This window comes from Mobula hypostoma, chromosome 17 (genome assembly GCF_963921235.1).
Source record: "Mobula hypostoma chromosome 17, sMobHyp1.1, whole genome shotgun sequence".
Lineage (NCBI taxonomy): Eukaryota > Metazoa > Chordata > Chondrichthyes > Myliobatiformes > Myliobatidae > Mobula > Mobula hypostoma.
In genome coordinates this window covers 6,081,326-6,105,828 of record NC_086113.1, presented here as the reverse complement: position 1 = coordinate 6,105,828, position 24,503 = coordinate 6,081,326, and the positions used below count along the sequence as shown (strand labels likewise).

Sequence of the window (24,503 nt, the reverse complement as noted above, 5' to 3'; positions counted from 1 at the left end):
ACTGCCACCCAGCTTCGTGTCATCCGCAAACTTGGAGATGCTGCATTTAATTCCCTCATCCAAGTCATTAATATACATTGTAAACAACTGGGGTCCTAGCACTGAACCTTGCGGTATCCCACTAGTCACCGCCTGCCATTCTGAAAAGGTCCCGTTTATTCTCACTCTTTGCTTCCTGTCTGCTAACCAATTCTCCACCCACACCAATACCTTACCCCCAATACCGTGTGCTTTAAGTTTGCACACTAATCTCCTGTGTGGGACCTTGTCAAAAGCCTTTTGAAAATCCAAATATACCACATCCACTGGTTCTCCCCTATCCACTGTACTAGTTACATCCTCAAAAAATTCTATGAGATTCGTCAGACATGATTTTCCTTTCACAAATCCATGTTGACTTTGTCCGATCATTTCACCGCTTTCCAAATGTGCTGTTATCAGGTCCTTGATAACTGACTCCAGCAGTTTCCCCACCACCGACGTTAGGCTAACCGGTCTATAATTCCCCGGTTTCTCTCTCCCTCCTTTTTTAAAAAGTGGAGTTACATTAGTCACCCTCCAATCCTCAGGAACTAGTCCAGAATCTAACGAGTTTTGAAAAATTATCACTAATGCATCCACTATTTCTTGGGCTACTTCCTTAAGCACTCTAGGATGCAGACCATCTGGCCCTGGGGATTTATCTGCCTTCAATCCCTTCAATTTACCTAACACCACTTCCCTACTAACATGTATTTCGCTCAGTTCCTCCATCTCACTGGACCCTCTGTCCCCTACTATTTCTGGAAGATTATTTATGTCCTCCTTAGTGAAGACAGAACCAAAGTAATTATTCAATTGGTCTGCCATGTCCTTGCTGCCCATAATCAATTCACCTGTTTCTGTCTGCAAGGGACCTATATTTGTCTTTGCCAGTCTTTTCCTTTTTACATATCTATAAAAGCTTTTACAGTCTGTTTTTATGTTCCCTGCCAGTTTTCTCTCATAATCTTTTTTCCCCTTCCTAATTAAGCCCTTTGTCCTCCTCTGCTGAACTCTGAATTTCTCCCAGTCCTCAGGTGAGCCACTTTCTCTGGCTAATTTGTATGCTTCTTCTTTGGAATTGATACTATCCCTAATTTCTCTTGTCAGCCACAGGTGCACTACCTTCCTTGATTTATTCTTTTGCCAAACTGGGATGAACAATTGTTGTAGTTCATCCATGCAACCTTTAAATGCTTGCCATTGCATATCCACCGTCAATCCTTTAAGTGTCATTTGCCAGTCTATCTTAGCTAATTCACGTCTCATACATTGAAAACAAGAAAAAGATCTCTCATCTTTACCAACTTTTACATCAGAAACGAGATTTTGGGCTACACATTTAAGATTTCAGTATCAGTAAATTAATTAAAAACAACAATTTTTGTTTAAAAAATCATGGAAGTTTAAAAATAATTATGGTGGCATTTATATTTTGTGTATAAAATGAGTTTATGTCATTTGATTTAAAAAGGTTACCTGTATTCATTAAGGTGTTGGTTTTAACAATGAGAAAATGTGCTTGTCGTTTTAGTGATTTTTAAAATGAATACTCTATCTGTAAGGACCTCCAAAGCATGCCCTAGGGAGGAGTGAGCTATTACTGGCAGCAGTTCTGGGCTTCTACATTTAACTATGCACGTGATAACTCCAGTTACTAAATGTTGCCCAGTCTTCTTCCTCGATAGCGTCTTAGGATGGAGATCAAGTTTGGTTTTGGGGTTCTGCAATAACAGAGGCCGATTCAGCTGCCTATCAAAGTTCAAACTAAATTTATTATCAAAGTATGTATATGGCACCAAATAATATATTGAGATTTATTTTCTTGCAGGCATTTACAGTAGAACAAAGAAATATAATAGAATAAATGAAAAATTACACACAGAGACGGACAATTTGTGCAAATACAAAAAGAAAAAAGTAATAATAAATATACAAGTGAATAAATTTACTGAGAACATGAGTTGTAGGGTCCTTGAAATTGAGTCTATAGGTTGTCTTGAGGTATGTGAAGGTGCTCGTTCAGAAGCCTAATGTTTGAGGGATAATAAGTGTTCATGAACTTGGTGGTCCTGTATGATGATATTAGTAGAAAAATGATGTCTTGGGTAGTGAAGGTCCTTGGTAATGAACGCTGCATTCTTGTGGCTGTGCACCATGTACTAGTGCTGTACAGCCTCAAGATCTCAACACCAATCTGAATCTTCTTCCTCTGCTTTGAGTGGTCATGGACCAGCAGTTCGTGAGAGTCAGTGGGCCTGTTTTGCCTTAAGAGAACTTTGAGGACATCTTTGAATCTTCTTTGTCCTGTTTGATTAGTCATTTCCTCCTGCAACAGATTAATGACTGCAAATGTTTGTACTTTTGCAGTCACTGCATTTTAGAATCCTGAGAATATGGCATCATCACATCTACTTTTCCATTTTAAAATAATAATTCTGAAATATTTGATGTAATAATGATAAGTTTTATATAGATGTACCTACAAATTTCTCCCTTTCTGTTTTGATAGCAAATACTGATGATCTGAGTGAGGGCAGGGGAAATCATCAGTGTCAGATGAGTTAATTTGTGGGATGGTTTACTCTTCTACTATGCAAACTTTCTACTACTTAGCCCTGTGGCTAATTTGTATAGTAATACCCAACAATGGGAAAAGCATTTCTTGCTGGTGGTGTGTAATATGCTTGACATTGCTTTGTTTACCACTAACTACTTTTTGTCAAGAGATTAAAAGATTAGCTTCATTTGTCACATGTACATCAGAACATTGAAATTAACAGTGAAGTACATCATTTGCTTCAAATCAAATTAATGAGGATTGTGCTGGGGCTGGGGGGGCAGCCCACAAGTGTTGCTATGCTTCCAGCGCCAACTCGCAACTGTAATTCCAACATCTTTGGAATGTGGAAGGTGTTGTATCGTGGATGAAATTATTGGAGAGACAGAGTCACTGGTTGATACAAAGCAGCTTCTTTATTCGACACAACAAGGTACAGCAGGCATCTACGTACCGAGACACTTTCCGCAGAAAGATCTGTTAGCTCAATGTGGGCTCGATATTTATATGCTAAACACAAAGGCAATCGCTGCTTAAAAAGTTATAGACAATGCTTAGACAATGCTTCCTTTTGAAGCTACGTACAAACATCACACCTTCGGATTTCATCCTTTCCTTCCAACGCCAACATGTCTGGGTTGGTATCCACCGCCTTTAGTTCAATCCACAATACATTTATTTGGCATTTTACATGCTAACATAGAAGACAATTAATATTTATAATGTATAGATAATACTGTCTTTGAAACTACAGCATCAGGCACCAGAAGCATCTGGTATTTACACCTTTTAGGAAGCCCATTGTGGTGGACTCAATCCACAGTCAGAAGGAAACCAGAGCACCTGGAGAAAACCCAAGCTATCGTGGAGAAAATGTACGAACTCCTTACAGGTGGTGGCGAGAATCATACCCTGATCTTACAGCTGGAACTGTAATGGCGTTGCGCTAACCTCTCCACTACCTTGCCAGCCGCCATATTTTTCACTTGTGCTGTATTCTTATCCATCAAGAATAAAGAAATTGTCTTTATACCTGATAATATATTTACATTTTGCAATATGTTTCCTTGCGCTTTCAAACAGAAAGAATTTTTCTTTCTTTTCTTTCTTTATTAATCTTTTTATTGATTTAAAAAAACATAGATACAATCAAATACAATCAAGAGGAGAATTAGTTCAAATATATATCAGTAACCAAAATTAAAATAGACACTGTCAAAATCATAGATATTGTTAAACTAGTATAAAATATATAATAAAAAAAGGAAAATAACTATTCTCATACCAGTTAAAAGGAGAAAGGAAAAAAATTGGGTTTTAAATAGAGAGGAAAAAAAACCCACTACACTATATTAACGAAAAGAACAAACAAAACAAAAAAAAAGGGACTGGGAAATCCATTTTGAGGATACAACCAAAAAAAGAGGAGAGAAAAACTTTCTGATCAAATCTAAAACCTCGATTTAAAAAAAAGAATTTTTTAAAATATGAAAAATATATTGCAGGATACACAAAATGTTGGAGGAACTCAGCAGGTTAGGCAGCATCCTGAGTTCCTCCAGCCTTTTTTATATGTTGCTTTGGGTTTCCAGCAGAACTTGTCATGTTTTAAAAGGCATCTGTTAGTCTTGCGAGACCATGGATCTGCGCCTGGAAAGTCTTCACTGTCCAGGGCGCAGGCCTGGGCAAGGTTGTATGGAAGACCGGCAGTCGCCCATGCTGCAAGTCTCCCCTCTCCATGACACCGATGTTGTCCAAGGGAAGGGCATTAGGACCCATAGAGCTTAGCACCAGTGTCGTCGCAGAGCACTGTGTGATTAAGAGCCTTGCTCAAGGACACAACACGTTCCCTCGGCTGGGGCTCGAACTCACGACTTTCAGATCACTAGTCGAACGCCTTAACCACTTGGCCACGTGTCATGTTTACAAAAAATATGCTAAGTTTAGAGTCAATTGTTACGATATGTAAGTTATAATTGTAAAATGTTAAAATATTACAATCCAAGGCCTATGTGTTATTTGAAAACTGTTCTGATGTTTATTTACATTGTGCTGAATAGCTTGTACTGTTTTACTGTTTGCTACTATTGGGATATCTCAATTTGCAAAACATGTAAAAGGTTAGTATCTGATTGGTTGGTCAAGTGTTCCCTTGGTGTTATTCTTATTCTGTTTTTAATTCAGAGTGCTACAGGTTAGAAGTTTAATGCAAACTGCAGTTGATTCTTACACCGGTCTGATATGTGATTTAAAAAAGAACAGTTGTTAGTATTATTGAGAGGTATGCAGCGAAGGTGGGCTTATGAAATTGGATCACATCTGAGTTGCAAGCAGGCAAAGCTCATTTTAATCATGTTAAACTAGATTCACTGATAGTTTATAAAAATAGAAGGAAAATACCTGGAAGATGTACAGTTTTTGGCCTGTGGTAAACATAGCATTGTGGCGACCCACTTTCTGGCACCCACGAACCAGCTCACAACAGCGCGCACAGGCAGAGGGCCGGCCCCAAAAAGGGCGCCAGGCCATCTTCACCAGCAGGGGGAGAATCCCGCGTGCAGAAAGGGTCTGGGAATATGCATTCCCCACAGCAGTCCCGCCCCAGGGAGGGCGGGAACGGGAAGGCTTTAAAGCAGGCGGCGAAGTCTGAATAAATCTCTTTCATCGCAACTCTAACTCACCGACTCCGTGTGGTTATTCTAGCGCTGTGTGTAGCACACCGCTACAGCGTAAAGTTTTTGAAATCATTACTGCTCAGAAATGTTGCACCTGTTTCTGAAATGCAAGACAAGCACATGAGCTCCAAAGTCATTGATGGAAAGAAGATACTCATTCATACAGTGGAAATACGGTATTAACAGATACAAAGAAATGTCCATTTCTGAATGTGGTATTAAATTTGCAGAATCCGAGCTTTACCATGTAAAATCAGGCTGCTTTCTACAATGTGTGATTTGTGGAACAAGGGAAAACATTTTTCTTCTTTCTTCATTTCGTGCTAAATTGTAATACTGCCTTCAGTCAGGTACTCCATTTCCAGCCGAATTTTTCTATCTGCTAATTGCTTCCCGTAGCCTTTGTCAAAGCTGGAGATAAACCACAGCCTTAGCCCAGATCCCCATCACACTTGCTCTCCGTGGCGTCTGATTGGCAACTGAAAGTTGAATTTGGTAAGTAATTAAAGTTCCCTGACTTCATTGCCTCATCATCCCCAAGGCCTGACATGGTCATTCTGTCAAAAACCTCGAAGCCCGTGGTCATGATAGAACTGACAGTTCCTAGGAAAGACTGGATTGAGGAGGTGTTTGAGTGTAAGAAAGCCAAATACCAGCAGCTGGTAGAGCAGTGCCAGAGACAGGGGTGGAGGGCACGATGTGAGCCCATAGAGTTGGGCTGTTGGCTGCTCGCTGAGCAGAACCTGCTCTCATTAGAGAATTAGAACATAAGAAATAGGAACAGGAGTCGGCCATCTGGCCCATTGAGCCTGCTCCGCCATTCAGTAAGACCGTGGCTGATCTGGCCATGGACTTATTTCCACCTACCTGTCTTTTCTACATAACCCTTAATTCTCCTACTATGCAAAAATATATCCAACCTTGTCTTAAATATATTTACTGAGGTAGCCTCCACTGCTTCATTGGGCAGAGAATTCCACAGATTCACCACTGTCTGGGAAAAGCAGTTCCTCCTCATCTCTGTCCTAAATCTACTTCCCTGAATCTTGTGATGCTATGCCCCTAGTTCTAGTCTCACTTATCAGTGGAAACAACTTTCCTGCCTCTATCTTATCTATCCCTTTCATAATTTTATATGTTTCTATAAGATATCCTCTCATTCGCCTTGGCATATGGTAGCTGCAAAGAAGTGAGCTATCAGGATCATCATGGAGTCTGCAGTGTGAGCGTCCAGATAGCTATAGATCAAGAGGCGTGACCCATGGATCAGTGCTGTTGGAACACAAGCCATGGCCTGTGGATGAGAGTGTCTGATGTTGAAAGACCTGAAACAGCTGATTAGGTTACAAGTTACATCACTGGTGTCTGTCCCAGTGCATCCTAGGATGTAGCTCAGCATCGGTCCTCCAATCATATCTCTTCCCAGGACCTCTCAAAGGGCCACTGTTAGTGACCTGAAATTTGAAACTCCTGCACAGACAAGCTATTCAATATCATATGGACTATTGGCCTGTTGTTGTGTGGGATTATTTCACTGCCTGACACTGTTGGATTTTAGACTAATAATTCTCTGCTCCTTGGAACATATTTCAATTTTCCTCAGTAAAGGGGTCAAACTGATTTTGCCATAGTGCTATGACCTCCATCTTCAAATTGAAGTTATTCTGCTTTAAACCACCTTATCTCAGTGGGCATTAAAGATTGCAATGGCATGATCACAAAGCAAGAAGATTTCTTATGGAATTATTCAAAGAATATGCTGAAATTATCTGGTTGGGTATTTAATTGCTGTTTGAGAGATCTTGCTGTCTCAATGGCTGCTATACTTAACTGCAAGAGTACCTTTACTTTCTTTAAAGACATTTCAGTTAATAACAAAATTATCTTTGGGGGCAGCGAGGGGTGGAGATTGTTGGAGAAAAGGTATTTGGAAGCTGGGTTCCAGGTACAAAAGGAGTGATGGAGGAAAATGTAGGTATAATTTTCAAAAGGGAGAGAGTTATATACTTGATATACAAAAAGCTGAAGAAAAAAACAAGTCTGTAGGATTAATTGAGTAACTCTTTTCATGGAGGCTGTACACAGTTGAGCTGTAGCCTCTGTTAGCATTCTGTTGATTGTGCATTCCCAGATATCTTAATATTCAGGATTCCCATAATATTTTAAGTTTGGGAAGCAACTAGATCTGGCATCTTGGTATACCTCTTCTCCGCCACTTTAGCTGGAACCTTCCTTTGCCTGCTTGCTGCAAATATGTCTAATATAATCTTGAAAAAGTTGCTGTCTTCTGAAAGTATGTATTGGAAGATTAACCACAAATTCTATATCTAAGATATTGACTATACAGTACTGTACACCTTTGGCTCCATAATAACAATTGACAAGTTAATCCTTTTTCCATCTCTTTGTCATTATTATTTCTTTTGGTGGTAAATGTCAAACAGCACAGAAACAGCCCTTGGGACTAATTCTTCCATGCTGACCAAGACGTCCATTTAAGTTAATCCTATTTAGTTGCATCTGTCCCATATCTTTCTAACCATTTTCTATCCATGTACATGTCCAGAGGTCTTTAAAATGTTACTGTATCTGCCTTGGTAACTTAGGCACCTTGCTCTGCATGAACAAGTTGCCCCTTATGTTCTTTTTAAATCTTCCTCCTCTCATCTTAAATTTATGTCCCCTAGTTTTTGGTTCCCTTTTCATGGGTAAAAGACCATCTGCTTTCACTCTATCTGTCCCCCTCATGGTCAACCCTCAGTTTTCTATGCTCAAAGAAATAAAGTTAAAGCCTGCCCTACCACTTCCAATAACATGGGCCCTTAAGTCCTGGCAATATTTGCCTAAATCGTCTTTGCTCTCTTTGCAGCTTAATTATGTATTTCCTTTACAGGGCAACAAAACTCCAGGAGGAGCCTGTCCAACGTCTTGTACACTTGCAACATAACATCCCAATTCTTGTACTCATTGCCCTGACTGATGAAGACAAATGTGTCAAAATCGTTTTCCCAGCCCTGTCTACTTGTGACTTGTACTCCTAGCTCCCTTTGTTCTCTAACACTCCCCAGAGCCCTGTCATTCATAGTGAAAGTCCAACCTTGATTTGACTTAACTTACACTTAACTGAATTGATTCCTTTGCCATTCCTCGGCCTACTGATCTAGCTGATCAAGATCCCTGTAATTTTTGACTACCTATGATACCGCCTATTTTGGTGTTACCAGAAAGGTTGCTAACTATTCTTGTATGTTCTCACCTAAATAATTCATATAAGTGACAAGCAGCAATGAGCTCTGAATTGATCCCTGTGTACAGTTGGAAGAATAGCCTTCCACCATCACCTTCTGCTTCTTACTATCAAGCCAATAATGTGTCCCATTAGCTAGTTCTCCCTGGATTTCATGCAATTTAACCTTCTAGGCTAGCATTTCATGTAGGACCTTGTCAAAAGCCTCGCTGAAGTCCATATATACACTCTAACAGATCTGTTCTCTTGGTAGCTTTTCTTTGTAAATTTAAGTACCCAAAATATTATGATAAGTATGCTGTCCACTTCAAGTCTTGCATAATAATTACATTACCCCTTGCTACCACAATGTTGGTTGTTGATCTTCTGATCCTGAAAACTAACTTAGTGTCCTTCGGTGCTCCACTTTTCTTCCATAACCCAAAGACATATGGTTAGGGTTAATGAGTTGTGGGCACGGTATGTTGGTGCTGGAAGTATAGCGACACTCATAGGCTGCCTCGCTGATTTGATCTGATGCAGACGACACATTTCACTGTATGTGTTAATGCACATGTGACAAATAAAGCTAATTTTAATCTTTTATCTTTGAATTTTTGTGGTTAAATCTCTATGTAGCTTTGCTCTGTTTTATTTTTCTCTAAATTCTAACAATCTTAAGATTATCCCCCTCAAATTAAGTTAGCTCTTAGGAATGTAGCCTTTTGCAAGTTCACCTATTCCTTATGCTTTACCCTTGGTGACTATAACCATGAAAACTGGGTCATTATTTCCATAACCTCATTACCTTTTTCCTTTTAAATATCCTCAAAATGCATCTCTTTCATTCTATCTCTTTTTTTGGTTTGTCATTCATGTTTTGCTATGTCTCTGAAAAAGTTTGTAGGTGCCAGAGGAAAAATGAATCTGAAATTTTTAGTTGATTATGTTGGATTATGTGTCTTAACTGCATTCACAAGACTTAAAACACTTAGCATTGGATATATTCTGTGAAGTTGTTTCAAGTTGGGATGGAAAGAAATCTCATCAGATTCAGTTACTGCTCAATATAAACCTTTGTCCTTCATCATAACCTTTATGTAATGTTGGGAGTGTAGTTTGCATGGTTGTTCACATCTATTTATGATCAAGATAGCATTCTCTTAGCCACTCTGAAGAAGTCTCAAGAACATGCAGTCCACTCAGTATTTCTTGCGGCCACCCAAAAGCCAAGTATTGTATTATTTTCATTAACATACTAAATGTTAAATTTTGTCTGCACTGTGACAAAATTTAGGTTGCAATTTACATAGACTGTCCTGACAATTGTGTTTGTGTCTTTTATTGGAATTTAGCCTCAAGTTATAATTGAGTCAGTTAATGCTTTTTTAAAAACTAATGCTATATAATTGATAGATGAAAGTATGGTTATAAAAGATATGCTAGTCAAATATCAAAGATGTATTGTATAAAGTAATAGCAAATTTTAGTAGTAAAATCTGTATTAATCTAATATTTTGAATATAAATGATTACTGCCAAGAACATTTTTTGACATTTTCTCTCTTTCTTTATTGGCATTGAGCTTAATTATCATTAAGTTTTAAGTCATTAAATACTTGCTTTTGATATGAATGCATATAGAATGGCCTTTTCTGAGATATTTTAAATTTGTTAACTGGATATTGCTAGTTTTAACATTTTTAATTTCTGTTTAGTGTGCAGGAGCATTCATGTGTGTAAATTTTCTGGTATATTTAGGCATGTCTTCCCTGCTTATTCTCAGCCTGCAGATAGGATTCTCCTTCTTTTTGGATATCACCATACATTCTGTCTTTTTGCAATTGATAGACCCATTTTTGCACTTTCTTCATCAACTATAACAATTAAGTTTTGTAGTTCTTCCTCCATACTTGCAATTAACACAGTGTCATCCGCATATCTGAAATTATTGATGTTTTCAGCGCCAACTTTAATTCCCGAGATGTCTCTTATTTTTTGTAATATTGTTTCACTGTAGACATTAAACAAATCAGGGGAGAAAACACACCCTTGTCTAACGCTTCCTTGATTTTCGTAAACTGACTCACTTCTCCATCTATTCTTACAGCAGCAGTTTGTTCCCAGTACAGATTTCTGATTAGGCGGAGGTCTTTCGAATCTAGATCTAGAGTTTCCTGTAATATTTCAAATAACTTATTGTGCTTCACTTTATCAAATGCTTTTGTGTAGTTAATAAAACAAACAAACAAATCTTTTTGCACTTGAATAGCTCGTTCTGATAGTATCCTTAACATCAATATTGTGTTTCTTATACCTTTGTCTTTCACAAAACCACATTGAAAATAAATGGGGAAGACATAAAACAAGTACAGAACTTTTGCTACATAGGAAGCTGGGTGACATCAGATGGCAGGTGCGACATGGACGTCAAAAGAAGAATAGGGATGGCAAAAGACACCTTTACGAGAATGAAGAGTATACTGACCAACTAGGCATGACAACCCGCCTCAGAGTACTGAAATGTTACGCTTATCCAGTTATGTTATATGGATCAGAATTTTGGGCAGTATCTAGTAACATGAGGAAACAAATCGAAGCAGCAGAGATGTGGTTTTTGAGGAGGATGCAAAGAATATCATGGACGAAATGAATATCTAACGAGGATGTCATGAACAGAGCAAGCACAAAAAGCGAAATAATGTATGAGATCATGAAAAGGCAACATAACTTCATTGGACATGTGATTAAGAAAGAGGAGTTAGAATGCATGGTAATTATGGGAAAGATTGAAGGGAAGAAAGCAAAAAGAAGGCAAAGATAAATGATGATGGAGACCGCGGCCAGAGAACTGGAAATGAATACCAATGAATTGATCCACTTGACCCAAAACAGGAGTGTGTGGGCCATGGCAGTCAAAGCTCAGACTGGGCATGGCACCTGATGCTGGTGATGATGATGATATTTAGGCATGATATTTAATGAAATCATTATTGTAATTTGTCCTGTGTCTAAGTTGAGACAAACGAGTTGAAAGTAGGTGGGATTTTACACTTTGAATTGGTAATGTTGGATGAAAAATTTTAACAAATAGGAAATTGACTGGGTTCTGTTTGGTATAGTGCAATCATTCTTGTTTTTGTTTTAATTGGAATTTAAATTTGAAAAATTGTACGAAAATAGTTGATAACATTTGTGATGCAATCCTGACTAGGATATTAACTTTTTAAAAGATTATTTTTAAAGCCTGCTTTGTGCTGTTTCCTGCATGACAGATGACTGGGGGTAAAGTTAGTATGAGGTCTCAGTATAAGTAATTGATGGCAAGTTATTGTCTCAGCTGCAATTGAAAGATAGGCTAAAAAATCTTAACACATGGATGTACAGTACATATGAGGTTGTGGGGTCAAGCTAGGTTTTTGAGGACCAGGGTTGGGTAGAAACTAGCAATAGTTTCACTCTTGGTAACACCATCTATCCCTTTGCCTGCTTTGTCCTGTGTTGTCCTCCTTTTGGCTTTCCCAATTTTTCATTCTCTTTGATTTTTAGCCATCTTATTCTGTCCTTCTCCTCCCCCCCAACCCCCCCCCATACATGTTTAGTTCTTCCACCTATATGATGATACACCACACAGAGAAATAACTGCACTTTAGGGGAAAGTTAACTCTTAATAGATGAACTATTATAGCAATATACAGATTGGATTTTTAAAATAGTTTTGACTTTTGAGGTCAAACTATGTTTTGGTTTTCCAGAAAGAGGTTTTAAAAATACACAAACATATGGTTTAAAACATCCAAGTATAACTGTTCAGTAAAAACTGCATTGATTAGAGAATGGCACATACTGGCATACAGGGCGATAAACCTCTAAGTATCGGAAGCATTGCAGGTTACAGTGGACAACGCTGAAGTGCATGACAAGCATGGGAAACATCACATGCCTGTTTACTGGTAAACCTTCTGAATTCCAATCTCAAGGGACACAGCTGAGGAAACATAGTACTTTTCTGAAGGAAACCATGCAGAATACACATGCTTCAATAGAGGAACATTTACTTGTTTTCATTGTATCATTTATTTTGACTGACTGCCTTAGATTTGAAGACCTGTGATTAAGTTACAATGAGAATAGAATTTTGATCTTAGCATTCTATTTTAAGTTAAACTCTTAGGTAAGTGAAAGGGGAAGTGAGAGTTTATAACAGTTGTGTAATGCTGCATGTGCTTCAGTTTTCTGTACAATAATGGACAAAAACATCATTATAAACAATGTGTGGTAAATACTCTGCAAGTTCGTCAGTACTAGATAAATTATTTTCTATCTAAGTACTGACTAAAGAGTGGCAACACATTACAATAGTTGCTTCAAGTCAACTATTAAAACCACTTTGTAAAATGAACTTTTGATATTTTTAGCATGGGTTACTTCCATTTTTGACTTGAATGATTTGTTGTGGAAAGCCTCTGGCTTTCTTTTGTATCCTCTGTCCAGTGCTCTTTTGGTTAGCTTCCGACCTTCAATCCCATGAACCAACTAACCATTACGTGGAGAAACTTCTATGTCACGTGAAGATGTTGGTATTATACCTGCACCAGCACACTTTGATAGAGAGGCAAGCCCCTTTTAGTGTTGCAATGAGGATTTGTCAGGATTTATTATCTTTACTCTGCTGAATATAGTCATTTTTAGATCTTGAATGAGTTGAGTTGTCATCAAAGTCATTCTTCAGACAATAGACATCTTGGGAGGAAGCATCTTCTGCTTGGTACTTCTAATTGAAGATACTTAACAGTAACATTTCAGCTTTCAGTGAAGATAGGAATCTTCCCAATTGTGTAATTGCCCAACGCTATTCACAGTACTGTAGTAATTTAATGTATTGCATTGTACTGTGGCCACAAAAAAAAATCATGGCATATGTGAGTGAGTACACCAATGGTGTACTGCAGTTGTTAGGACCTTTGCTAGTGATATACCATTAGTGCCACTTTATTAGGTATACCTGTACTACTTCTCCGCCTCCTCCTTGCCCTCCTCCTTCTCTCCTCTCCTTCCATCCTCCATAATGGTGGTTGGCAATCCAACTTAGAGATGCTCCGGATCATTAATGCAAATATCTAATCAACTAATTATGTGACAACAGCTCAACACGTAAAAGCATGCAAACATGGTCAAGAGGTTCATTTGTTAAAACCAAATATTAGAGCGGGGAAGAAATACGGATCTAATTGACTTTGACCGTGGAATAGTTGTTAGTGCCCAAGGGAGTTGTTTGAGTATCTCGGGAACTGCTGCTCTGGGATTTTCATGCACAACAGTTTCTAGAGTTTACAGATGATAGTACAAAAAAAAAATCCAGTGAACGATAGTTCTGTGGGCGAAAACACCTTGTTAATAAGAGAGGTCAGAGGAGAATGGCCAGACTGGTTCAAGCTGACGGAAGGATGACAGTAACTCAGATAACTTTCTACCATCAGGCAGAAGCTGGAACAGTCAGGATGAGAAACAGTTTCTACCCCAGGCCATTAGGCTTCTGAACTCCCGGCTGCATCGTAGTCCGTGTGTCACTGGTTATTCTGTTTTATTTATATTAATGCACTTTAGTTTGTTATTTGTTTTTGTTATTCATCTGTAGATTTTATCCTTACCTTCAGTAAGTTGTTATGTGTTCATGTATTTTACATCCTGGTTCGAAGAAATGTTGTCTCTTTTTTATATACATTATATATGTATATGTAGTTAAATGACAATAAACTTCACGATTTGTCTTGACTTGATGAAAACAGTGGTGTGCAGAAAAGCGACTCTGAATGCACAACACTTTGAACCTTGAAATGGATAGGCTACAGCAGCAGAAGATCACACTGGGTTTCACTCCTGTACTTAAAACGTGGCCACTCAATGTCGATTAGATTAGTTCACATGTACATTGAAACATCAAAGCACACTAGATTAATTACTTGATTATGAATGTAGAAGGAATGATGAGTAAGTTTATAATTGACATGAAAATTTGGCAATATTGCAGATAGTAAGGAAGATTGTGTAAGGCTACAGTGATATACAGATCAAATGGAAAGTTGGACAGAAGTTAACAGATGGAACATAATCCTAGCAAATGCATTTTAGGAACAGATTGCAGCACTGAAAAACTTGGCTACAGAACTACTCGCTTCTCTAGCCAAGGTGTGCTGGCGCAGGAGAGAGCACATTCAATCAGTGTCAGTGCACTAAGGAATGTGGCCAGCTGCAGTATTATAGATTATAGTGGAGTACTATGCTGCTGATAACTATACTGCTTCATGGACCAGTTCTGAATCTATCCCACTTAATGCAGAGGGAGATGGAACACGTCCACATTTTCTATTATTTTGTTATTGTTATAAATAGGTGTTATTTGATATTGGGGGAAAAATATCAAGTTGCTCTTTTCCCTCATTCGCTGTTGCAAGCCTGTCTGGTAGCAATGGTTATTGAGGAGCAAAAATTGTGATATCTTTTCCACCCTTAGTGCTTTTTCAAACTGGAAGACAACTGATTCATCAACTGAAGGAGAGCATTAGTTGGAAATCATTAGAGACGCCTTGCTTTTATTAACTACCTCAAAGCTTTATGGGGTCTGGGGTTAGTAGAGCTACATTATTGAGAGTCCATATCAGAATTCTGCCCCTCATGCTTTGTTTGACAGTGGGATAAGAAAAATGGAGGAATTGTGATGATAGAAACTAGGACATTGGTGAGTTCATCCCTATTAGGCCTTTCTCTGTGAAAGGTCGAACAATTTAGGCCAAATCCCAGGAGATATCATTGACTGCATGGGGTGAAATAATTTGGTAACTAGGTTGTCCTTGGCTGCTTGTTTTATTCTTATGTTCTCAAGAATAACAATAAGTTTAGTATAGGTTTTGTACAAGTCAGTGCCCTGGGACATGCCGTTAAGTTACAAAGAACATAGAAATCTCCAGCACATTACAGGCCCTTCGGCCCACAATGTTGTGCCAACCATGTAACCTACTCTAGAAACTGCCTAGAATTTCCCTACTGCTATATAAATTTATTTTGTTATTGATATAAATAGGTGTTATTTGATATAGGGACAGCTTAACATTTATTGGGTTATGTGTTAATGAATGCTGAAATTGATGAAAGCATGATGTGTTAACACGGTACCTTGTGGAAAACCATACTTTGAGCACAATTTTATTGGATATTCAGCCAAAGTTTGAAGCACTATTTTGATACTTCAGAGTTCAAGATAAATTTAATATCAAAGTATATGTATGTTACTATATACAACCCTGAGATTCATTTTCTTGCAGGCATACTTGGTAAATCCAAGCACTTTCATAGAATCAATGAAAGACCACCCATCCAGCAGGATAAACAACCATTGTGCAAAAACAAAAAAAGAAAAAATAATTATAGATAAAGAAGTGAAAAATATCAAGAATATAAGATCAAGAATCCTTGAAAGTGAGTCCATAGGATGTGGGAATATTTCCGTGATGGGCAAAGTGAAGTTATCCCCTCTGGTTCCGAGGCCTTGTGTTTCAGTGGTAATACTGTTTTCTGAACCTGGTGGTGTGGGTCCTAAGGCTCCTGTACCTCCTTACTGATAGCAGCAGTGAGAAGAGAGTGTACCCTGAGTGGTGGGGTCCCTGATGATGCACGTATTCTTGTTACAATTATAACAATTTGCATACTTACATTCTTTTCCACACCCATTACACTCCCCCAACAATCCTTTATATATGGAAATAATTTGGTCTATGGTATGTAAGGACAATTGTTTATTCAAAGTATAGACAGTTTGTTGGCAGGCTACTTGATTGTTAACATTGTCACCAGCTGAGTCCAACCCTGGTTTCATTTCCCCGCTATCTGCTCGGATTTATGAGCAGTCATAATAATATTGTCTGTTTTATTTTTCCCAGTTTAATAGAATGATCTCAAGTTTGCTTCCTGAAATCAATGATTTTAGCACAGAAAACTGAATTTGGAAGCTCTGTATCATGATATCTAATAATATTATTAGCTTCTAGACTAGAGCATTAAAGAAGTTACTGAACTTGTAATTGAACTTCTGATATTTAAAAACTATGTAGATTTATTTTGCATCGAATGCAACAAGGACTATATACACTAAATAAGAAATTGTTTCCACAATTAGATGATTTACTTTTTATCAGGGACTTGTGCAAATATTATTTTGTGTCTGTATGTGCTATGGTAACTAAATATGCTATGCGTGACTATACGTATTGTGTTTTGCACCTTGCACTTGGAGAAACACTGTTTCATTTAGCTGTATAGATGTCTATAGTTGAAGGACAATTAAACATAAACATAAACTTGAACTTGGACGCATTGCAAAATATTGCCCAATTAATATAAAATTGTTGAAAAGCATGCAGTCAGGACATAATTTCTTACACAAATTATGTTTGCGTGTAATGCAGTTAATAAGAATATACTTATGTCCTGATTTTGTAATAGTCTTTAATCCTATAGGATCATCTTAGGTTAACATTTGCAACTTCTGCTGTAGCAACTAAGTTTTTGTGAACCAAGCCTGTCAGTCTGTGGCAGAGAACCATGAAACTGTCTCCTGAGAAGACAGCTGAATTCTAGAACTTGACATCTGTTGTGAGTTTTATTTAGACGTCATCAGTCAATTTCTAAGCATGGGTTTTCTATTATTATACTCTGTCTTTAGGCTTCCAAATTTTAATTACAGCTTTATTATTGAATAAATGTTGAAGATATTTAATTGTCTGATGTAATTTGGCTTCAAAACACTCATTTTCAACATGTAGAAAAACCTTTCTCACTCTTTTATCAAGACGAGTAATAGAAGTTTTTTTTTCTGGATTTTTAGTTCTATGTAAAATTCAACCACAATTTAAAATTGTGTTCATCTGGATTAGCATATTTTAATTTGAATAGAGTCCTTGAGCCTGTGAATAAGTAATGGGAATGTGCATAGAATAGTTTACTGGAGTTCAGATTGGACTGGCCATAGATCTGCACCTCTGAAGTGAGGGGCATGTAGGTCTGTTGTCTTGCATTTAACAGTACAATAATACCATACATGAGTAATCCCCTCCAAACACTTTAAAATATTTGTTATAAATAATGAGCTCTAATTATGTTGTAACTTTATTTTAGCGACACGATGAAGAAGCTATCGTGGATTTGGGTAAAACGAGTACAATTGTCAATACAAACTTCGAGAAGGAAGAACTGGAGAGTAAGTTGCAGAAGATGATGTATTTGAAATCTATTTTGAGCTTCGAAGCTTGTCATAATTGGGTTTCACAGAAGAACTTCAAATTGTTTTCTAATCTCAGATTAAAAGCTCTGGTCTCATTATAGGAAAGAAACTTTGGAGAGGGTGCAGAAGAGATTTACCAGGATGCTGCCTGGATTAGAGAGCATATTTTACCAGGAAAAGTTGAACAAGCTAGGGCTATTCCCTTTGGTATGAAGGAGGATGAGAGGTGACTTGATAGAGGTGAACAAGGCATGGGTACCCCAGACAACCAGAGACTTTTTCAAAAAGTGGAAATGACTAATACAAGAGAGCATGATGTTGGAGGAAAGTATAGGGGAGTGTATCGGGCAGTTTTTCTTTACACAGAGTGGTGGGTGCATGGAACACGCTGTCGGGGTGGTGGTAGAGGCAGATACATTGGGGATGTTTAAGAAATTCTTAGATAGGCACATATTCTTGGATGATAGAAAAGTGGAGGACTATGTGGAAGGAAGAGTTAGATTGATCATAGAGTAGGTTAAAATGTGGGCTGAAGGGCCTTTCCTGGCTGTACTCCTCAATGTTTTATGTTTTAATGCAGAGAAATCTGTTTTAGAGTACAGCACCTCCTTGGGGTGAACCTGGAACTTACTCCTTTAAGATAAATTGGTGCCCAATGATATTTGACTTGTCTTTCTGTACTTACAAAGCAATTGAATGTTCAGAATTTGTGTTGCTTCTCATGTTGCCTTTTCCATTCTCCAAACTATTTAAAGACTCTTCTGCAATAATTTCAAAGTGTATTGGTCTGTGTATGTCACAATTTCTTGATTTATGGTTTTTTGTTGAGTTGTTTTCTATCTTTGGAGGCTCTCATAAATTGTTTTAGCAACTGGTGATCCCAATATTCCATGTAAGAATGTAAGGTATGGAATGAATGAAAAGCAGAATTAAGATTCATTGGAAGAACAGCTGCCTTGCATGCTGCCTGAATGGAATTTGTATGTTGTCACTGTGACTGTCTCTGTGGGTGCTGCAATTTCTTCCCACATCCCAAAGCCACATGGGTTGGTAGGTTAATTGCCCACTGTATAGTGAATGGATGAGTGGGTGGATCTTGGGAGTGATGAGAATGTGAGCATTTTTTTTAAAGGATAAATGTCAGATTAGTCTCAGTGGGTAGTCACTGGTCAGCATGGACTCAATGGGCTGAAGGGCTTGTTTCCATGTTGTATCTCTGATTTTGTGACTATGATTCAACAAACATACCTAGATCTATCAATTGATGAAATAATTATGATCTTTTCTCTTAAGACACTAGAAAAACAACATGAAATAAAGAACCTCCACCCTCCACCAACATAACAGAGATCAGGTTCCCCTTGTTCTCCCCTACCACCTGGAAGTCTCCACATCCAACACATCATCCTCCACAACTTGCCCCATCTTCAATCCATCAGGATGAAATGTATTTAGAGAGAGAGCGCGGAATAGGCACTTCCTGCACAACGAGCCGCACCACCCAGCAATCCACCTATTTAACCCTGGCTTAATCACAGGATGATTTACAATGACCAATTAACATACCAACTGGTACATCTTTGAACTGTGGTATAAAACTGGAGCACCCGCAGGAAACCCATGCACACATGGCAAGAACATACAAACTCCATATAAAGGACACCAGAAATGAACTTCAAACTCCAATGTCCCAAACTGCAATAGCATCGTGCTAACTACTATGCTACCGTGGCACCTGTTGTCAATTAGACTCATAGAGTCATAAAAAGTACAGCACAGAAACAGGGTCTTTACCCTATTTAGTCCATGCTAAACCATTTAGACTGCCTACTCCCATGGACCTGCACTGGACCATAGCCTTCATACCTCTACTGTCCGTGCATCTATCCAAACTTCTCTTAAACCTAGAAATTGATTTTGCATCCATCGCTTGCTCTGGCAGCTTGTTCCACATTCTCATGACCCTCTGAGTGAAGAATTTTCCCCACATCTTCCCCTTAAACTTTTCACCTTTAACCCATGACCTCTAATTGTCAAATTCTTTTCCTCCCAAAGATATTGCTAACCCCCTCAGTTTCTCCAGCAGATTATTTGTTGCTCTGAACTTCAGCATCTTTTGTTTCCTGTTTTTCAAAATCAGTGTTTTTTCTGTGGCTTGCATGAGTTTTGACTGAGATGTGTCTCAAATTCCAGGTCATAGAGCAGTATACATTGGTGTGCACGTTCCGCTTGGTAAGCAAAGCCGAAGGCGTCACAGGCATCGTGGACATAAACATCATCATAAGAAAAAGGGAAAAGAGAAAGATTCAGATAAAGATGATGGACGAGAGTCTCCCTCATATGGTAAGAAGTGAAAAAGAGGACTATTATGCTGAAGCATAAATGACGTTAAAGTGTTTGACAATTGTGTTTGCAATGCTTTCCAAGGGTTCGAACTTTAAATATTTAATGAATTGCTCAAATGATGAGGAACAATGTGATATCAAAATTTACCAGATCAGATAGGATGGCAGATAATGAAGTGTGAGGAAATGTATTTTGGAAGAATAACTGGGTAAAGAAGAAGATGTAGAGAAGCAGATGAATCTGCTTTTCCATAGGTTCCAAAACATACTGAGACATGTGAGGGGAGTTTTGATGGAATTCTATAAAATTGAGTTAAATGCATGCAGCATCTGTTGGATGAGACTAGAACTAGAGGTCAAGGGTGAAAGGTGTAATGTTTAAGGGGAACATGATAAAGAGCGTCTTCACTCGGAGGTGGTGAAAGTGTGGAATGATCTGCCAGCAGAAGTGGTGGATGTGGATTTGATTTCAACATTCAAGTGAAGTGTGGACTTGTATGTGGACAGGAAGTGTATGGATGGCTATGGTCCAGGTACAGGTCGGTGGGACTTTGCAGAATAATAGTTCGGCATGGATTTGATGGGCCGAAGGGCTTGCTTCTGTGCTGTGGGATTATATGACTCTATGTCGATAGTCACCAAGGCTCAAGAGAGACTTTTCCTTTATTGACCACAGAATTTTATTAGAAACTTATGCCATAACTGCATTTATTTAAGTCATAGTGACAGCAGTATGTGCAGTTTTAGTCACTGCTTTACAGGAGAAATAAGACCAGATAAGGGAAGGTCAAAGGAAATTTGAAAATGATATTGATGGGATGGAGTATTATAGTTGTGGCGACAAATTAACTAATAAAGGATTGTCAGGTCAGGCAGCATCTATGGAGAGGAATAAACAGTTGACGTTTTGGGCAGAGAACCTTCATCAGACCTAACGCGCTGAGTTTCTCCAACATTTCATATGTTTTGCTGTGAATTTCCAGCATGTGCAGAATCTCTCCAGCATTTGCAGAATCTTAGAATCATAGAGTCATAAAAAGTACAGCACAGAAACAGGGTCTGCATGATACCATTTACATCCAGAAGACCCAGCTGAAAGCCATGTTGAAACGGCCTTTGTTTTAGAAGATCCACTCAAGCTATGTGAAAACTAGATGTTGTAAATCTAAAACAAAAGCAGAAAAAACTGGAAATATCCTATTCAACATACCTCCCGTTCACCCTCAGTAAAATTCAACAGATTAAAAATTTTGCTGCCCATATCCTAATTACTCCCATTCTTCTCACTGTTAGCCCACTGTTCATCAGCATTTCATTTGCAACATTGTCTCAGCCCTAAGCTTAAAAATGTCCTCCCTAACTCACCTCTCTGCTAACACTCTTTAAGGTTCTTCTTAAAAGGTACCTCTACGGTAATGCTTTAAATATCCTCCTCTTTGGATCAGTCACTTCTTTGGCAATTTGTTACCTGTGCAGTGTTATTGACATTATATTGATAAAGCAGAATTATTGAAAATTGTTGGTATTTTTCTGATTGTTCCCTACTTTTATCTTGTTCCAATGCCCATTTTTGAAAAGAGCTAATGACCACTAGTGACTTTTCTTTCAAAGCCTTCCTGACTACGGAGGCATGGTAGCACATCACTTTACAGTGTCAGTGACCAGGACTTTACTCCCACTGCTCTCTGTGAGGAGTTTGTATGTTCTCCCTGTGACCATGCAGGTTTCCTACAGGTGCTCCAGTTTTCTCCCACATTTCAAAGAGGTGTAGTTAGGGTTAGTAAGTTGTGGGCCTGTTACGTTGGTGCCAGAAGCGTGGTGACACCTGCAGGCTGCCCAGCACAATTCTCACTGATTTAATCTGAAGAAAAATGATGCATTTCACTCTATTTTGATCTCCGTATGGCAAATAAAGGTAAAGCTGATCGTTTAAAAAAAAAACTCGAGCAACACATACAAAATGTGGGAGGAACTTAGCAGGCTAGGCAGTATCTATGGAAAAAAGTACAGTCAACATTTCGGGCTGAAAGCCTACGGCAGGACTGGGGAAAAATGCTGAGGAGTCGATTTAAAAGGTGGGGGAGGGAGAGAGAACCACCAGGTGATGGGTGAAACCCGGAGGGGGAGGGATGAAGTGAAGAGCTGGGAAGTTGATTGGAGACAGAGACCGAAGGCCATGGAAGAAAGAAAAATGAGGGAGCACCAGAGGGAGGCGATGGGTGGGCAAGGAGATGAGGTGAGAGAGCAGAAGGGGCATGCGAAATGGAGAAGGTGGGGTGGTATATTATCGGAAGTTTGAGAAATCGATGTCCATGCCATCAGGTTGGAGGCCACCCAAGCGGAATACAAGGTATGTTCCACCAACTTAAGTGCAGCCTTGTCCCGACAGGGGAGGAGGCAGTGAATGGAAGTATCGGAATGGGAGTGGGAAGTGGAATTAAAATGGGTGGCCACTGGGAGATCCCGGTTGTTCTGGCAGATGGAGCGTAGATGCTTCACGAAGCGATCTCCCAATCTACATCGCGTCTTACCGATGTACAGGAAGCCACACTGGGAGCACCGAGCACAGTAAATGACCCAAACAGACTCACGGGTGAAGTATTGCCTCACCTGGAAGGACCTTTTAGGGCCCTGGCTGGTAGTGAGGGAGGTGGTGTAGAGGCAAGTATACCACCCATTCTGCATGCCAGGAGGGAGATCAGTTGGGAGGGAGAATGGACAAGGGAGTCATGTAGGGAGCGATCCCTGCAGAAAGCTGGCCGGGGGGGGGGGGGGGAAGGGAAAGATGTGCTTGGTGGTGGGATCCAGTTGGAGGTGGCAGAGATTTCGGAGAATTATGTGCTGGATGCAGAGCCTGGTGGGGTAGTAAGTGAGGATAAGAGGAACCCTAGCCCTGGTAGGGTGGCGAGAGGATGGGATAAGAGCAGACTTGTGTGAAATGGAAGAGGTGCAGCTGAGGGCAGTGTTGATAGTGGAGGAAGGGAAGCCCCTTTCTTTGAAAAAGGAGGACATCTCCTTCACTTTAGAATGAAAAACCTCGTCCTGAGAGCAGATGCGGTGGGGATGGAGGAATTGAGAATAGGGGATGGTGTTTTTACAAGTAGTAGGGCGGGACGAGGTGTAGTCTAGATTACAAGTAGTACGGTGGGATGAGGATGCTCTCCAACTCTTTAAAAAGCTAATTCACAGCTGTAAGAGAAGTGCAAAACTGTCCAGTCAAAATATCACTGAGACAAGTTGGTGAATTGCTTGTGAAAGGTTTTATAAAAAAAACTGTAAGAACCTTATTAAGATTGGAAGTCTCATCTATCTCGTATTTATTTCTGTGAAGTTTGTTTAAATTTATTGACCCATATGAGCTACTGCACTTGTCTGTCCTCACCTATTAGTTCAATGGATGGCTATAGCATAAAAGAAATTACCTGGCACCACTTAGTAGATTAGGCCCCATCTGTGGAAAGAGAGTGGGGGGAGCTAATGTTTCAGTTAATGCGAGGCCTTTTATTCTAGCATTTAGCTTGATGATCCACAGGATATTTCCAGTTTTTTCTGCTTTTGTTTTAGATTTACAACATCTAGTTTTATTTTCACATAGCTTGAGTGGATCTTCTAAAACAAAGGCCTTTTCAACATGGCTTTCAGCTGGGTCTTCTGGATGTAAATAGTATCATGCAGCAAAGCTTAAATAAATCTTTACAAAATATTTTGCCTGTGTGGATAAGTCATCCCCAGGGCATTAGATATTATTAACTGGCAAAAGTCTTGAACCTTTGAATATATCATTATACCAAAACAAAACTGAATCTTACTTCTTACTCCTCTGTCATTGCAGTATACCAATAAAGCTTTACAGAAAATTTAAGTTGCCTGTTAATGGGCTACATAGTTGCCAATGTAGAGGCAGAAGAAATTTGATTACACTGGAAGTAATCGTTTCTGGTTGAAATTAGTTTCTGACAGAGAGCTGACGTAGGAAGTGGTTACAGGGAGAGGGATAAACCCACGGAGAGATTAAAATGATGAGAAACTTAAGTGATCTCATTTAACATTAAGACCAGTCTGAATTTAAAAAAAAGTTTTTCTTCAGACTTTTTTGATTTCTTGGTAAAATTGTTCACAGCCCACATAAACTAACATTCAATCACCATTAATTTTTTCGCAGCACCTATAATATTCTGGAAACATTGCAATTATCAGTTGTCAAAGTATTATTTTTAAGTTACTCTGGAAATTAGCAAGCAAGTTATTTTGACTTTTACAGATGACAGTTTCTTGGATCTACTGTTTGTTGGGTGACTCTATCTTTTCAGTCTGTTCTTACCTTTGGGTGATCCTAAATCAAGTGCAGTTGAACAATTACGTGCCATCAAAACTTAGGACTACATAACAACTTAAACCAG

The 24,503-nt window shown here is 38.9% G+C and overlaps 1 protein-coding gene and 1 long non-coding RNA gene across 8 annotated transcripts in view; one reads left to right on the top strand and one right to left on the bottom strand.

Annotated features, from left to right (window-relative positions):
- The window catches only part of LOC134357814 (uncharacterized), a 46,603-nt gene extending 32,042 nt beyond the window's left edge, over window positions 1–14,561 (bottom strand). The window contains exon 1 of the long non-coding RNA XR_010020733.1: window positions 14,133–14,561. This is a non-coding gene — a long non-coding RNA (uncharacterized LOC134357814). The remainder of the gene's footprint in view (window positions 1–14,132) is intronic.
- LOC134357810 (sodium bicarbonate cotransporter 3-like) overlaps window positions 1–24,503 on the top strand; it is a 147,856-nt gene that overhangs the window by 39,025 nt on the left and 84,328 nt on the right. For all 7 annotated transcript variants that reach the window (XM_063069485.1, XM_063069487.1, XM_063069486.1 and 4 more), the window contains exons 2-3: window positions 17,653–17,734; window positions 19,952–20,101. In XM_063069485.1, coding sequence (XP_062925555.1) covers window positions 17,653–17,734; window positions 19,952–20,101 — 232 coding nt within the window. The remainder of the gene's footprint in view (window positions 1–17,652; window positions 17,735–19,951; window positions 20,102–24,503) is intronic.